At 37.7% G+C, this 17718-nt stretch overlaps 1 protein-coding gene across 1 annotated transcript in view; it reads left to right on the top strand.

Annotated features, from left to right (window-relative positions):
- The first annotated feature begins 5945 nt into the window (after window positions 1-5945).
- Window positions 5946-17718, top strand: part of npffr1l2 (neuropeptide FF receptor 1 like 2) — a 42967-nt gene continuing 31194 nt past the window's right edge. Inside the window, exon 1 of the mRNA XM_056456858.1 lies at window positions 5946-6294. Coding sequence (XP_056312833.1) covers window positions 5946-6294 — 349 coding nt within the window. The remainder of the gene's footprint in view (window positions 6295-17718) is intronic.

The following is a 17718-nucleotide window of genomic DNA, read 5'->3' as shown; positions in this document are numbered from 1 at the left end:
TAGTGGAACACTTCATACTGAAACTGCCAAACGAATCTTTAACATGCGTATCTGCACTCTGGTATTTTTAGTGGTAACTAGTCTAAATGCATTTGATTGACCATTGTGTTCATAAGTTCGGCTAATACGTGAATGATTGATTGATTTGTTGAACAGCTATTTCGTCACATGTCATCATCAGAATTGGGGTCCAATTTATATGGCAAAATCAATGGCATAACTGTGCAGTTGACTGCCAAAGACATTTTCAACCTGTCTAGCAGACTTAAAATTAACAAAAAGTTGCAATTATACTGAAAAGAAACAAGAATGTTTCAAATGTATATACATTACCTGATAAAAGTCATGTTGCCCATTGAAGTTTTAGGAACAGCAACGAATAACTTGACTTCTAGTTGATCATTTGGTATCAAAAGTGGCTTTTATGAAAGGCAAAGGCCTTTAGATTACGCATATTTTACCAAAATAAAATATGATCATGCCTTGATTTTTAATTATTTAATTAGGACAGTAAGGTCCGACTTTGGTGAGACAAAAGTCTTGTCCCTTAACAGAATTAATGTATAGTATTGAATACAAAAGTCATGGTGCAGTGGGAAAAGAATTAATGTTGTGTATGACCCCCATGAGCTTAGAGGACTGCATCCATACATCTCTAAAATGACTCAAATAACTTATAATAAAGTCATCTGGAATGGCAAATAAAGTGTTCTTGCAGGACTCTCAGAGTTCATCAAGATTCTTTGGATTCATCTTCAGTGCCTCCTTCTTCATCTTACCCCAGACATGCTTAAAGTGTTCATGTCTGGTGACTGGGCTGGCCAATCCTGGAGGACCTTGACCTTCTTTGCTTTCAGGAACTTTGATGTGGAGGCTGAAGTATGAGAAGGAGCTCTATCTTGCTGAAGAATCATATTTACTATCATTTGACATTAACGAAGGAACGGAGGAATAATAATTTTTCTCTAATAATTTATTTGAGTAAGAGTAAAAGTACACATTTTTAAATGTACTCAAAAAGTACACGTTACCCAACAATTTTACTCAAGTAAATGTAACAAAGTAAATGTAACTCATTACTACCCACCTCTGGTCTAAACTTATTAGGGTTTACAGTGTAGGCAGTATGATTGTCATTAAAGCAGTGCAACACGAAAGCATCATACTCAAACTGAAAGTCCATTACAGACCACAACTAACAAATGAATTACTTTCTGTCTCGCCAGATATTATTTAGAAGGCTTAAACTGAGATAAAATGAAAGGAGTTTAGTGAATAAACACAATGTCTGGAAGAAAGGTAGCTGGTTTAAGTCCTGGCTGGGGCAGTTGGCATTTTAGTGTGGAGTTTGCATATTCTCTATATGTTGGTGTGTCCAAAGACATTCACTATTGGTGAGTTGAATAAACTAAATTGGCCTTAGTGTATGAGTGTGTGTGAATGAGTGTGTATGGGTGTTTCCTAGTACTGGGTTGTGGCAGGAATGGCAAACGCTGCCTTAAAACATATGCTGGAATAGATGGTGGTTCATTCCGCTGTGGCTACCCCTGATAAATATGGGCGTAAGCCGAAGGAAAATGAACGAATGAGTGAATAAAAATAGAAATATGTAAATCAAACTCTCAAACAGGATTCTGATGTTTATTGCTACACTTAAAGAGGGAAAAAAATAATGAATGTTGTCTGAAATCTATTTAATTGTTCATTGAAAAATGAGACATGCAAATCTAGTCATACTTCCGTATTTAAAATCAACCAAGGATAATGTCTATGGATCACATTTTCCCCTCGTTGTCAGTGAGGCTTTTAAACCCAGTGACTCAGAGCGCTTTACGATTGCTCACATAAAAAAAAAAGGTCACGAGTAGAAAAAATATATATCAAAGCTCATTGGGGAAAGCGTGATGGAAAGAGTCAACTGAATCGCAAATGAATCTGAATTTCAATATTGTTTTTTGATGGCATGTCTTGCTCTGTTAAATAAAACAGATCAATTCAATTATCCTATTAAGTCCTGATTGTCTCTAATTAATAGAGCATATTCAATGCACGCTGTGATGATTATTAATTGATTTGTTCTGACTCTGAGGTAGAACAAAATACTGGTGGCGTTATGTGCATCGAGTCCTTAATCACACAGATGTATCTTCAGCTCTCGCTGAGGCAGAGATTGATGCAGAATACTAAGGTTTTTTTTTTTTTACTTCCTCACTTCTCAGCGTGTCTGCTCAATTGTTTTATTGCTTGCACAAACTCAACAGCTTTGCACCGCAGGATACAACTCCAGCTCCATCAGGCTGTTGTCATTCCGAACAGGAGAAACTGAGACCACGTGGGTGGTATCATAGATCTCCTATTCACAGATAGAACTCTAAAGTTTAATTACGTGAACATACAAAACTTTACATTTCGTTGAACTCTAAATTTCAAGTTGGTCATTATTAATAACAGTTCAGTGGTTTAATAGCTACGTTGCTGTAATGTCTAATTGTTTTGATCTCTGCCCCAAGCTTGTGTGAAACGTTGATTTAGCACTCTCATTAAAACATCAGTCTCAAAACAATGGAAACAATCACACAACAATTTCTGCTGCAAGGTCGCAGGTTTTTTTTTTTTTAATTCAGCTGACTCCAAATACTTTTCTTTGTTTTACATCTATATTACTATCGGCATGTTTTTATTCCTGTAAAAAAGATAGACTGGTCCAAGGACAACAAAGGATACATTTCTCTCTAATACATGAATGCTTTAACTCTGATCAATATTGAAGACTTTTATATAATAAAGACGACATTCTAGGTTTGTTTTACAGCCTTGTCCTGAACTATTTTAGTAATAAAATAGTTATTTTATTATTACTGGTACTATTGCATACACTAATGCAGCTGTGGTTGCAAGATATGCACTGTTAATCACACAATAGAAAAACCTACAGTAGATAGACATTTCTAAATTTTACAGTAAATTACTGTATATAGCCATAAAACCATGATAGTAGGCCTCCGTCGGTCAGTGTTGACCATGGATGACGTATCCTAATTCTTATCTTGAGGCATGACTGATTGTCTGAGGCAGAGTCGTTGGTGGCTGATGAGGCCAATACGGGAGAAGCATTCTTTGCCACAGAAGTCACCTCGATAGGTGGCTCTCTGGCTGTCGTTGTTCCGCACCTTTCGGTGAACTCGCTTGTCCTCCGCTGCACACATCATGTTCTTTTCACCTGACTTGAGCTGTTTGGTCAGGGTGCACCTGCACTTTGGGCGGTCTGCTGTGAGGTCTTCCCAGGACTGTGTGTTTATGTCGAGGGCTTTCATGTCTCTCTTCACGGCATCTTTAAATCGCAGAATTTACTATAACCTTTTATGTGAAGCTGCTTTGACACAATCTACATTGTATAAGCGCTATACAAATAAAGGTGAATTGAATTGAATTGAATTGAATAGAATTGGGCGCCCTGTGGTTCTCTTCCCGGATGAGAGTTCTCCGTAGAGGATTCTCCTATCATCTATGCGGTGTAGACATTCCTAATTTTACACTAAATTACTGTATAATATATAGCCTTAAAACCATGATATATGAGCAATATCACATGAGTAGCAGTGCGATATGGCTGTATATCGGCATTGGTGGGATGCGTGCATTGGCACAAGGCAGAAGGTTGAGTTAGTATCCCACCAGTGATGATATACAGCCATATCGCACTGCTACGAGTGCGATATTGCGTTTATACAACAGTTAGATGGCATAATTGTGTACATAAAAAGAAAATCAAACACGTAGTGTCTAAAAATCCTTTTGTATGAGGAACTACTTTCTTCCGTCATTCATTCACATCTGCAGCTGCTACTTCACACACGTCACTTTAGAGGTAGTACTTGAATGATTCTCTAACATAATGTCTAAAGTGATGACAAAACAGGTGATTTTGCTGACATTTTAAGGTTGAATGGTATGATATGCCTTCAGTCTACAGAGACAAAGGAGGTGGTGGTGGTGTTGGGGGAGGTTGTCATGGACGTAAGTGTAGAGCTGGGAGGTGGAGATGAGTCGGTGTCATAGGGGAGTGCTTAGGGGTCACAGATGAAGAGGATTGGGGAGTCGTAGAAAGTGAAGAGCGGGGGTGCATGTGAGGAGCAGGAACTGTAAAATTGATGGATGCTGACGTGCTGTATATTTGAAATTTTAAATATTTAAAATAGGCACTATCCTTATAAATAAACTCAACAGAGATCAGAATGTAGCTGTGTAGATTGCAACTATGCAGTTTATTTATAAGGATAGTGCCTGTTTCCAAAATATTTATAATTTCTGAGAGGCAGCGCATCGGCAGCCATTAGCCTGCCATACTGAGCTTACCAAAGACGGTTGACATTGTCTAGCAATAAGATGGTGACAGGATTGCATAATAAGCCCTTAGAAGATTAAAACAGCCTAATTTCTAACTACAGCTGATCAAATCATTATTGACCTGGTAAGCATACCTGCCAACACTCACGTTTTTCCCAGGAGTCTCCCAAATTTCAGATCAATCTCCCTCAACCCTCCCGTTTTGTTATTTCTCCCAGAAAACTCCTGTCATTTCACCCCCCCCCCCCCTTTTTTTTTTTTTGGTACAGTCTGTAACACCCCCAGGTCGCCAACTTTGGTACAGTATCTGCAGTTGGCGTCTGTACACCACAGTACAGTTACTTTCCCATCCCGGTTCTCAACAGAGACCTCACTCTCCCCCAAATGACAAATGTTGGCTGGGATCTTGGTAAGTGATTTTCTAAGTCGATCTCTCTCTTTTGTATTTTTTAGTGCTGTATTTATACCGATTTTCTCACATATCAGGAATGTGTGTTTTGTTGGCAGAAAGAAAAAAGAAATGCCCGTTTGTGTTTAGCGTTTTTCCTAATCGCAAACACAACCGTAATCTGGTAGTGATTGCGTTGCTTTTTTCGGGGTTAATTATTGTGATATAACAACTGTAGACTGTAACATTGTAAGAAGATATCTCTGTAGACGGATGACATTTCATGTCAAGTTCAGCCTTATAATTTTAAAATGTCACCAAAATCACCTGTTTTGTCAACATTTTAAACATTGTGCTAGAGAATCATTGAAATACTAGCTCTAAAGGGATGTTGTTGAATTCGCAACAGATTCTGCTGTTTTGACGTCAGCTGCAGATGTGAATCAATGGTGGAAGAAAGTAATTCCTAGTACAAAAGGGTTTTTAGACTCTCCGTGTTTGATTTTCTTTTTTTATATACATGATCATATATATATATATATATATATATATATATATATATATATATATATATATATCAGTAGTATTAAATGAGAAAATGTCATATAAATATCAAATATTATGAAATATAATATGGTAGTTTATCATAAACTTAATGTAATTATGTTTTAGGGGGTTTTCATTTTTAGGGGGTTTGATAGGATTTCAAACTGGGAATCAAATCCAGGTTGCTTTGAGCACCCCAGTGCTATACGTCAATAATGGTTATTCTCCATATTAAAGAAATCTATTATTAATGAGTTACACATTTTAATGCATTTTTACACGTTTGAACTGTTTTCTGCGTATTTTCTATTGTCTGTAGCACAGCATGTTCTCTGCACGCATCAGTTAAACTCTCTGCCAATAAAAGAACAGAAAAGTAGCACTGACAGTCTATTAGTGCTGGGGCTGTTGCTACACAGCAATCTGAAGATGCCGGAAAGCATTTATAAAGCATGTATCAGACGTGTCCGGCTGCTGAAACTGACTGCACATTTCCATTAGCCCTGATGCACTCTGGTGCTCCAATTCTTCACACAAACGCATTTTACACAGAAAAGCCATCTTTGTCTCTGTTTTGACATTATTGATTTGATTCAGCTCTGCTGTGACGTGTACTGTATGCAATTTTCTCACCCGCAGGTGCCGTGTGCAGCTCCAGGACAGCATGGCGGGTGAGCCAGGAGAGATGGAGACATCGCAGGAGCTCACAACACTTGATATGAACAGCAGCCTGTCAAATGCCTACACGAACAACAGTAACGCTACCAACCACAGCAGTATCACCTACTACCCCTACTACCAACACTCTCTGCCTGTGGCGGCCGCTCTGACTTTAGCCTACCTCTTCATCTTTCTGCTGTGCATGGTGGGAAATGGCTTGGTATGTCTGATTGTGTTGGAGAACCGGCGGATGAGAACAGTCACGAACCTCTTCATACTTAACCTGGCCGTGAGCGACCTTTTAGTGGGCGTTTTTTGCATCCCAACAACCCTGGTGGACAACCTCATCACAGGTACACATCTCTACAATAACACAAACATCTGAAGGAAAAAAAAACATCTTAACCCTGTCTTTTACCTTGACCATTTGCTTGAGTTGAACACCTCCACAATTATGGCTAAATGTAAAAAGCACACCTTTAGAGCAACTCTCCAGACAGTAATGAAACCTAAGGGCCAGCATGTTCTTATCCTTTGCATTACTGAGGCTTGCACCTCAATAGCACCGTTCCAGGTCTACACCTAATGCTCAAGAGTGACCTATTCTGACATTCACTGGCTGAAGCAAATATGTCAGTTCTCATGTTTGCTCTCGCTATTGGACTTTGGCTCTGTAGAGCAAATGTAAATAATGGATCCGGCTCAGAACTGCTCATGCTATTTCAACTTTCCACTCAATGCTTCTTTCTCCAGCAGCTGTGCGTCCTTGGTTGTTCTGAGCTACACGATTAACTTTTCTTTGGATGAAAGACATAAACATAAACAAAAACATGTTTCAAGCACTTTGCTTTAAAGAAAAACTGCCTGTGCATTGACTGTAGATGCTCTCTTTCATGATAAACTCACAAAACAGTGAAAATACATTTCCTGGCCAGACTTTCAAACAAATAGTGGTTTATGCAACAAGTGAACATAAGGATATTAGAAAGAAGACATATGTGTATCAGTGTATATATTGCAGACCACCTAGTTTTTTGTGATTTTTTTTTGTGTGATTTATTGCGATAATAATGATTTTGTGGCAGTAATTCCCAGAAATTTGCTGACATTTTTGCTATAAAAAAAGGATAGTGCCTGTTTCCAAAATATTTATAATTTCTGAGAGGCAGCGCATCGGCAGCCATTAGCCTTCCATACTGAGCTTACCAAAGACGGTTGACATTGTCTATCAATAAGATGGTGACAGGACCGCATAATAAGCCCTTAGAAGATTAAAACAGCCTAATTTCTAACTACAGCTGATCAAATCATTATTGAACTGGTAAGCATACCTGCCAACACTCACGTTTTTCCCGGGAGTCTCCCATATTTCAGATCAATCTCCCTCAACCCTCCCGTTTTGTTATTTCTCCCGGAAAACTCCCGTCATTTCACCCCACAACTCACAAAACAGTGAAAATACATTTCCTGGCCAGACTTTCAAATAAATAGTGGTTTATGCAATAAGTGAACATAAGGATATTAGAAAGAAGACATATGTGTATCAGTGTATATTCTGCAGACCACCTAGTTTTTTTTTTTTTTTTTTTGTGTGTGATTTTTTGCGATAATAATGATTTTGTGGCTGTCATTCCCAGAAATTTGCTGACATTTTTGCTATTAAAAAAAAAATAAAAATAATAATAATAATAAAAAAAAAAAAAAAAAAAAAAAAAATATATATATATATATATATATATATATATATATATATATATATATATATATATATATATATATATATATATATATAATTATTATTATTAATTTATTTATTTTTTATTTAATTTTTTTTATAGTAAAAATGTCAGCAAATTTCTAGGAATTACAGAAACTGTGTCATTGGCCAACTATAAGCCGGCCTAAAATCCAGCGCAGAGCACATTAGTTATGCGCCTATGCTGGTCCCAACGCTTACACATTGCTTAATACTAAGAGGATGTACAGCAATACACAAATATCTTTACATATGAAAGAAAATTAAAGGATTAAAATGTTACAAAAATATTATTTTCTACATAAATATAAAAACCACTGCCTCCATGCCTCATCTCGAGGTTTTTTTAAAGTTTATTCATGACAATTTGCATTTGTATAATGTTATTATTAGTAGTATTATTATTCATTATGCATATTTGTTTTAATGAAAACAAGTTTAGATTTGTCCACCTGTCGGGTTTTGGAGACGTGTGCATCACCATATGGGGCATGAGAACAGGACGTGTGTTTGAATATAACTCAGTTTTTTGACCACACTTCGTTATTATTGTTCATTTATTGGTTTGCTGTAAATAAGAACTGAATTTAGAAATAGTTTTGAAACAAATCTTTGCGCTTAACAAACTAAATTAAATATGTAGGCTAATGGATGTCCTCAGTGGACAGTGGTCTTCACGTTTCCTTTTCCACAAAAGTAAAGGAGTAAAAGTAAAGTAAAATTAAAGTAAAAAGAAAGTAATGAGGCCGAATGTAGTAGGCTCGCTCTATTCTTGCACTGCATATGGTCTGTTTAACTGTTCTCTCGCTAGTGAAGCGTTTTTTCCACTTGCCATGTAAATAGCAAATGCGCTATGGAGTGACCAGGGGCGTAGTGGACATTTTAAAAGTGGGGGGGACAGCTGTATGAAATCCAAAAATGTACATTCTTAATTACCTGTTTCTAAATAGTCTGTCTCTAAAAGTGAGGGGGACATATCCCCCCATCCCCCCCGGTTGCTACGCCCCTGGGAGTGACGCAACTGACTCTTCAAGGAAATGGGAGATGAGATTCTGATTGGTTTATTGCATGCTATGCTCAAAACACACATAACTCATTAAGAGAATAAGCACAACCCTGTTGCACCATGCGCCAGGGCGCAAAGCATATTTTTCAGTCCTTAAAATAGCAAAAGTGGATTCAGACAAGCCCTTAATGCTTTTGCACCATGCACTTTAGACTTTACGCCTACATTGTTAAAATAGAGCCCAAGATCGTACATTGCATTGACAAAATAACATATCACTGCTGCATTAGCACATTTTAATGCATAGATACATACACCAGATCAGGGGTTTTCAAACTTTTAGGACACATGCCCCCCCAAGTTTGGAGCTAACATTAATCAGATTCACTCTAGTGAGCACATAAAAATCGTCATTATAATTTACTCTAGTGCACGCCTCAATGTCTCGCGGCCCCCTAATAGGTGCTTGTGCCCCACAGTTAAAAAAAAACCTGCACTAGATGTTGCATACGGACCCTGAGCATGCGTTAATAGTGCCGCCAGATTTGTACAGTGCTTCCAGGACAAATGTCATTCAACCACACTAGTCAAGACTAAAGCCAATGTGAATATGCTGGACTTTTGCGCTGTGTACAGGTGTAGCAAACAAAGAAAACAAAGCATAAAGGCAGAACATTTCATAGGTAAGATTTATTTTTTCACATTTCTGTATGGTACGAACTTTTGTGCTAAACAAGTATTAATGATAATACAGTCTCTTACTGCACTGATCACAAGGCAAAGTAGCACCAACTTGCACTAAATACTAGACTGTGCTAGTTTTGTTGAATAAAATAAGCAAACAATGTACATGAAATATGACAATAAGATGCTGCGGTGCCAGAAACTTGTATTATTGTCAGCAAAGTGAACGAGTCGTTCATAACGGAGATTCAATCCCAAACGAATCACTCCCTCCGTTAGAATGAGAAGTGAAAGCAGGAGAGGGGGTGTGTTTCAGGACACGGATTAGATCAAATTTAACAGGGAGGGAGGATGATACACTTCCATGCACACAAGCACACGCTCTGTAATGCCCGTGCGCTCACTTATCCATCGATATAATAAAGTGATGTGAAATTATAATTTTCATAATTTAAAAAGTATTTGCACACTGACTACCGGGAAATTTCCGATCATAGATATATGTATATATGTGTATATATCTCTGGCTCTGGATGGACAGTCCTCTACTGCACATTGGTCTCACATTCATTTCAAAGGAGCGCTACCCTGTACTGAACTATTGACGCATTCCTTCTAATAGACAACAATAGCATAGGCAACATCCAATGAAAATATCTATGATTTTAATGGAGAAGACCTTTTTTATTTTTGAGGACGTAACAGATATAACAGATACAAACATTTAAAAATACCTTATTCTAAACATTTTTAATGAAACAGTAATAAAACATTTTTAAAATACAAATACATATAGATGGACGCAGTGGCGCAGTAGATAGTTCTGTCTCCTCACAGCAAGAAGGTCGCTGGTTCGAGCCTTGGCTGGGTCAGTTGGCGTTTCTGTGAGGAGTTTGCAAGTTCTCCCTGCGTTCGCGTGGGTTTCCTCCGGCTGCTCCGGTTTCCCCCACAAGTCCAAAGACATGTGGTATAGCTGGATTGGGTGAGCTAAATTGTCCATAGTGTATGAGTGTGAATGAGTGAGTGTGGATGTTTCCCAGTGATGGGTTGCGGCTGGAAGGGCATCCGCTGCGTAAAAACATGCTGGATAAGTTGTTATTCCGCTGTGGCGACCCTAATTACTGAATTTAGAAATAGTTTTGAAACAAATATTTGCGCTTAACAAACTAAATTAAATATGTAGGCTAATGGATGTCTTCAGTGGACAGTGGTCTTCACGTTTCCTTTTCCACAAAAGTAAAGGAGTAAAAGTAAAGTAAAAAGAAAGTAATGAGGCCGAATGTAGTAGGCTCGCTCGTTATTCTTGCACTGCATATGGTCTGTTTAACTTTTTTCTCGCTAGGGAAGTGTTTTTCCACTTGCCATGTAAAGTTTAATAAAGGGACTAAGCTGACAAGAAAATGAATGAATGAAATACATATAAATACATTTTCTTGCTATTACTGTACTTTAACCAAACATAGAACTCAACAGTGCTCAGCAATACAATAATGCAAAATAATACAGTATAAATGTGCAAATATGAAAACAAATAAACAAACAATATGAACACAATATAAACCTTTATGTGGTGATGCTTCTTATCAAGTTGGTGAAACTTGATGTGAAGCACTATGTACTGCAGGCCAGGCTTGTCTTTTTTTCCTTTAATTTAAAAAGGCATTTTCTGTACTTGCAGTGTTTGTATATAAAGCAATTTTAAAATAGTTCAAGTATAGAGAAAACATAATAGATTTCTCTCTTCAAGTGCAATCACGTGTTAAAAATCACATTTGAAATATGAGGAGCACGTCGAACACATGAAAATGTTCCAGAATCACATGCTTCACACGTGTTTCTCATATTCTGTTTTTACCATGTGATTTCACGTTCATTCATTTATTTTCCTTCAGCTCAGTCTATATTTCAGAGGTCATTACAGCGGAATAAACCACCAACTATTTCGGCATATGTTTTACACAGCAGATGCCCTTCCAGCTGCAAGCCAAATACTGAGAAACACCCATACACTCTTGAATACACACACATACACTACAGCCAATTTTGTTTACCCAATTCACCTAAGTCGTATGTCTTTGGACTGTGGGGGAAACCGGAGTACCCGTCGGAAACCCATGCCAACACGGGGAGAACATGCAAACTCCACACAGAAAGGCCAACTGGCCCAGCCGACTCGAACCAGCGACTTTCTTGCTGTGAGGCGACAGTGCCAACTGTTTACAATTGTAAATGTGCACCAGCATGTCTTCCTGATGAAATGACTTGATTTAGCCTGCCAACCATATTTAGTGTTAATTTCTCTGTTTTATTTCCACTGTCATCTTTGCTTGTTTGGCTGCAGTACAATCATAAAAACAGCAGTTTCTCCCTCTCGCTGTTTTTATTTATATAATTTGAATTAAATTTAATACACACTCTCTGGAACACAGCTGCTATTGAGCGGTCATTTCACACTTCAGCAGTGAAAAACATGATATAATTGGTCAAATTAACATCTACAAATCGACAATGTGAGTGTAAAGTTCATCAGGTGATCTCCTGACAGTGTGCTAATGAAAGAACACCAGCACAACAGCTCACTTCCATAATGACCACCCCCAATCAACCAAGAGCAGCACAAATTAAAAACAATGCAGTTAATCATTATGTCGAGATAACATCTGCCTCTGGCTTCCCTCATAAATTAATATAAATCCCTGCTCTATAACAGCAACCATCGCTACATGTAAAGTGCAAAATGCATTAAGACGGACTATTCTGATATTAAATAATAGCACAAATGCCAACAAACTGACTACCGCAAATCTCTGCATGATTCATTTAAACACTCTCCTTCCATTCATTTTACATCTAAGAGAGAAACTAATGCATATGCAATAAGGCATTGCTTATTTTCCACTTGGCATTAATAATAAACCGTGACAGATGTTTGTTTTTTTTCATGCCAAAAGATGTGTTTATTACTGAAAATCTTAAAATATGAAATATTTCCACATAGTTGATAATAAAATAAATTAAACTTAAAGCTTAAAAAATAAATAAAGTTTATTAATAAATAAAGTAAAAATAAAGCTTAAAGGAGCTAAAAAGCTGCTTTTGTTCCAGCCGAAATAAAACAAATAAGACTTTCTCCAGAAGAAAAAATATTATCACACATACTGTGAAAATTTCCTTGCTCTGTTAAACATCATTTGGCATATATTTATAAATGAAAAATAAAATTCAAAGGGGGGCGGGTGGGGGTGGGGCTAGGGAGGGGGGGGGAGGTAATAATTCTGACTTCAACTGTATATCTAATTATGTTCGTTAAATTACCATTTTCAGTGGGATTTTTCAATCACCTACTGTCCCCCTTAAGCGAGGTGTCCCTTGGGATCTATTCTCAGGCCATTATTCTTTATAATTAATGTATTACCTCTTGAGTCAGATACACCGTCATGCTTTAAACTATAACTTTATGCTGATGTTATCCACCTATATTCTATATCTGTACACCTGCTCTACTCACCCAAATTGACTAAGTATCTGCTTGAGTGAATTAAAGAAAACACTTGCTTAACTGACTTTTTCTGAAACTCAACATGGACAAAACCGAGATCATTTTTTATTTGTACATCATCACTCATCAGCAATATTCCCACTAATTTCTCCTGTGAAATTGCTGGCTCCTACATCAAACTATCAAATACTGATACAAACTTAATGTACATTACCTGACAAAAGTCATGTCGCCTATCCAAGTTTTAGAAACAATAAATAATATCTTGACTTCTAGTTGATCATTTAGTATCAGAAGTGGCTTATATGAAAGGCAAAGGCCTCTAGATTAAGTTTGTTTTACCAAAATAAAATATGATCATGCTTTGATTTGTAATTATTTAATTAGGACAGTAAGCTCTGACTTTGCTTAAACAACAGTCTGGTCATTTAACAGAAATAATATACCGTATAGAATACCATATAAAGTCATGCTGCAGTGGGAAAAGAATGAATATGGTGTATGACTCCCATGAGCTTGGATGACTGCATCCATACATCTTTGCAATGACTCAAATAACTTCTTAATAAAGTCGTCTGGAATGGCAAAGAAAGCGTTTAAGCAGTTAATCAAGATTCTTTGGATTCGTCTTCAATGCTTCTTTCTTCATCTTACCCCAGACATGCTCAATAATGTTTATGTCTGGTGACTGGGCTAGCCAATCCTGGAGCACCTTGACCTTATTTGCTTTCAATAATTTTGATGTGGAGGCTGAAGTATGAGAAGGAGCGCTATCCTGCTGGAGAATTTGCCCTCTCCTGTGGTTTGTAATGTAATGGGCAGCACAAATGTCTTGATACCTCAGGCTGTTGATGTTGCCATCCACTCTGCAGATCTCTCGTATGCCCCCATTCTAAACGTAACCCCAAACCATGATTTTTCCTTCACCAAACTTGTCTGATTTCTATGAGAATCTTTGGGTCCATGCGGGTTCCAATAGGTCTTCTGCAGTATTTGTGATGATTGGGATGCAGTTCAACAGATGATTCATAGGAAAAACCTACCTTCTGCCACTTTTCCAAATGATCAACTAAAAGTCAAGTTATTATTTGATGATCTTACAACTCAGATCAACGACAAGACTTTTGTCAAGTAGTCTAGTTAGCTTTCAGGCCTATATAAATTCCATCAATTCTTTCATGTACGTCGCATCACCCAGCTTTGTCCTTTCATTAATATTAAAGACACAGAAACTGTTATTCATGAATTCCTTACATCCTGACTTTATTACTGTAATACCCTCTCCCCTGGTTTACCTGCCAGCTCTATTTCCATATTACAATATATTCAAAACTCCGCTGCTGGAATTCCTACTCATAGCAAGCGCTCTGCTCATATCACCCCAATTTTACACAGCCTTCACTGGCTTCCTTTGCCTCTCCTCTATGGGTGGCAGATCATTCAATGTTGTTGCATCTAAGCCCTAGAACCCTCTCCCCCACACTCACTCTGTGGTATTAATAATATTTCTGAATTCGATTCTCTCCTCAAAACGCATTTTCTGAAGGTTACAAGTTCTGCATCTGATTCTTTTCTGCTTTTTGCTACCTTGGGCCCTATTTTACACAGCGAATTGGTGTTTTTTTTTAATATAAGATACAGCTTTGTGAATGTTGTATTTCATGCGTATAAACTGTTGTTAATCATCGTATTCTATCCTATTCAAAGCAAAAATACTTTGGAACTCATTGATGATATTGTATATCATTGATGAAACTGACGGTCTTTTTGTATCATCAATTCATGATCATCTGAATAAAAATGAATTTAAAAACTATGGGATTAAATTCTCACCTAAAGTATCGAGGATGCAGATGCAGAAAAATAATTAAATACTTCCCACTTAGCTGATAATTGATTATATACTCTATTGAGCGAGTTTGGCATGCTGTCCCATGGCGAGAGCCCTGAGCTCATAAGATCCTCGAGCCTGGGGCTCCCTCCCGTTTGCAGGGCGAGAGGGGAGATTGAACTCAGGTAGAACTCCCCTCTTATTTAGGGCTGATGACAGATTATAAATTGCTATATAGAGATATACTGCTGGTTAAGAGTTCGACTACACTCAAAAAAATGATTCAAGCCCTTCTTAGATGTGACACAAGTAAATACTGTTACCTTTATTTAAATATATCTATTTTAAAAAATATATTCATTTACATTTAATTGATGTAACATAAAATGTACTAGTCATTTCACCTATAATATATATATATATATATATTTATCCAAAATAAATGAGTTCAATAAGGTGACCCTGTTAGTGCTAATTTAGATTGATCAATTCACTTATGATGCATGTTTTTGAACTGTGGGAGGAAACTGGAAAACCCGGAGGAAACCCACACGAGCACGGGGAGAACATATAAAATCTGCACAGAAACAACAATTGGCCTGGTAAAGGTTTGAACTAGTGACTTTCTTGCTGTGAGGCTACCATGCCGCCCTATAAAGGAAAGGTGGAGGCGAAGATAACTGAAGTAAGAAACTCTGGTCACTCGTTCCTTCATTGTGCACTTGCGTTTCCAAGATGCAATTCAAGTTTCATTTAAATCACGTGCAGGCTTCAACATCATCATTGGTTCACTAGCCGAAACTGACACTAGTTGAGATTGGTCGGTATGCGACCTTGTTTCTTATTCTGCATTTAGTTTTCAGCAGAAATCGAGACTCATCAGGCAACATTTTTCCTATCTTCTATTGTCCAATTTTGACTCTGTGCGAATTGTAGCCTCAGTTTCCTGTTCTGAGCTGACAGGAGTGGCACCCGGTGTGGTCTTCTGCTGCTGTAGCCCATCCACCTCATAGTTTGGTGTGTTGTGTGTTCAGAGATGCTCTTCTGCATACCTCGATTGTAACGTTATTTGAGTTACTGTTGCCTTTCTATCAGCTGGAACCAGTCTGGCCATTCTCTTCTGGCATCAACAAGGCATTTGCACACACAGAATTGCTGCTCACTGGATATTTTCTCTTTTTTAGACCATTCTCTGGAAACCCTAGAGATGGTTGTGCGTGAAAATCCCAGTAGATCAGCAGTTTATGAAATACTCAGACCAGCCTGTCTGGCACCAACAACCATGCCACGTTCAAAGTCACTTAAATAATCTTTCTTCCCCATTCTGATGCTCGGTTTGAATTGCAGCAGATCGTCTTGACCATGTCTACATGCCTAAATACATTGAGTTGCTGCCATGTGATTAGCAGATTAGAAATTTGTGCTAATGAGCAGTTAGACAGATGTAACTAATAAATAGGCCATTGAGTGTACATGTTAAAAATAATATAGAGGAGTTGATTGGAAATAAAACAAATAAATGATCTATAATTCTATTATGCATAATGTAGCGTATTCATAAAGCATTTAATTATTGTTTTTTGTAAATCATAAAAATGTAGCTTTCGCAGTGTTATATTGAAATATCAATATACCCTCCCACAACCCCTTCCTCATCAGAGTTATTGAAAGTGGTCAAAAGTGGACAAATCTACACCCTACGTCTGTTGACTGTTTACATTTTTTCCTTCTTTTCTTTTTTGCTGATGGGGCGCACCACCCCTGCAGTGTCTGTGCAGCCTCACGTTGAGAATCACTATTTCACGCCTGCTTCACCTCAGGGGGCTTCGGTGGAATTCACCTCATGCTGTAGATGGTCTGCTCGTGTGATCTGTTTCCTCGCTAATCTAGCTTTCAGTTTGTTTTGCTTACATAGTCCGCCATATGAATAGCAATAGCACCGTAGTGTGATCCCTACTTGCTCTTAAAAGGAATGGGAGATGGAACTCTGACAGGTTAATGCATGCTACACCCAAAACATTCCCATAACCCATGAACACTTTTAGATCGTGCATTGAGTGCAATGACTGCTTTTCCTGTTCTTAAAATAAAAAAGTGTATTCGGATGTATGTCCTATGTGCATCTGCGGCATTCGATTGAGACATCACACCTATGTATTGATTGTTTTGTTCTAAAACAGGGATTAAAACTGTTACAATGACAGAGCGGTTCTTGGAGCGGTTCGCTTTCACACGTCAAAGTTTCTAAACACACCAAAATAGTTCAATCAAGTCACATGAGAGTAAACTCTCCTCACATTGGCTAGAGCTTGGTTTATTTTTCAGGATTCCGCTCAGCTGTCATACGTCATTATTTTAATTTATGATGATGAGAAATGAGACATAACAAAAATTTATTTTATACAGTAATTTTGAATGGTGACACCCACAGACATAGTCATCACCAAATGTAAATCGGAGGTAACAATTTCTCATACATAGCCTCATTTCAGTTGTCAAGGATATGTAAAATATATACTGATTGTATATCAGAAGTCGAGTTAACCAAAAAGTTAATAGTACTATATATTTATCTAATAGTTCAGCTAGACAGCATGCTTTCACTTTTGTATTTGACGTAAAACACACTTTTACCGGTAGAAATGATATCTCTACTCCTCATTATCTTTTCTAATAGCCATATATATGTCTATTATATATCCATAATACAGTGTGATATAGCCTGGTTTGTTAGTTTGTTGGATCTTATTGCTTTCTCTCGCTCTAGAGTTCGTTTCAATTCAGCCGAGGCCACCTTTAGGACTGATTGTTTTGGCGTGGATCATAGAGTGATTTCGGATTTCACATATACCCGAATGAACCGAACTAAGGGGGCAAATGCACCAGGTTCCGAAACAAAAGCCCCGATCACTCAAATTTGTCACGATTTCAGCATGATTTCCTTGGAGCAGGATGTCGTGGAGATTTGTAAATGACAAATTGGCGTCATGACACAAGATTG

The sequence above is a fragment of the Danio aesculapii genome, chromosome 5 (assembly GCF_903798145.1).
Source record: "Danio aesculapii chromosome 5, fDanAes4.1, whole genome shotgun sequence".
In the NCBI taxonomy this organism is placed as follows: Eukaryota; Metazoa; Chordata; class Actinopteri; order Cypriniformes; family Danionidae; genus Danio; species Danio aesculapii.
This window is presented reverse-complemented; position numbering and strand designations above follow the sequence as displayed.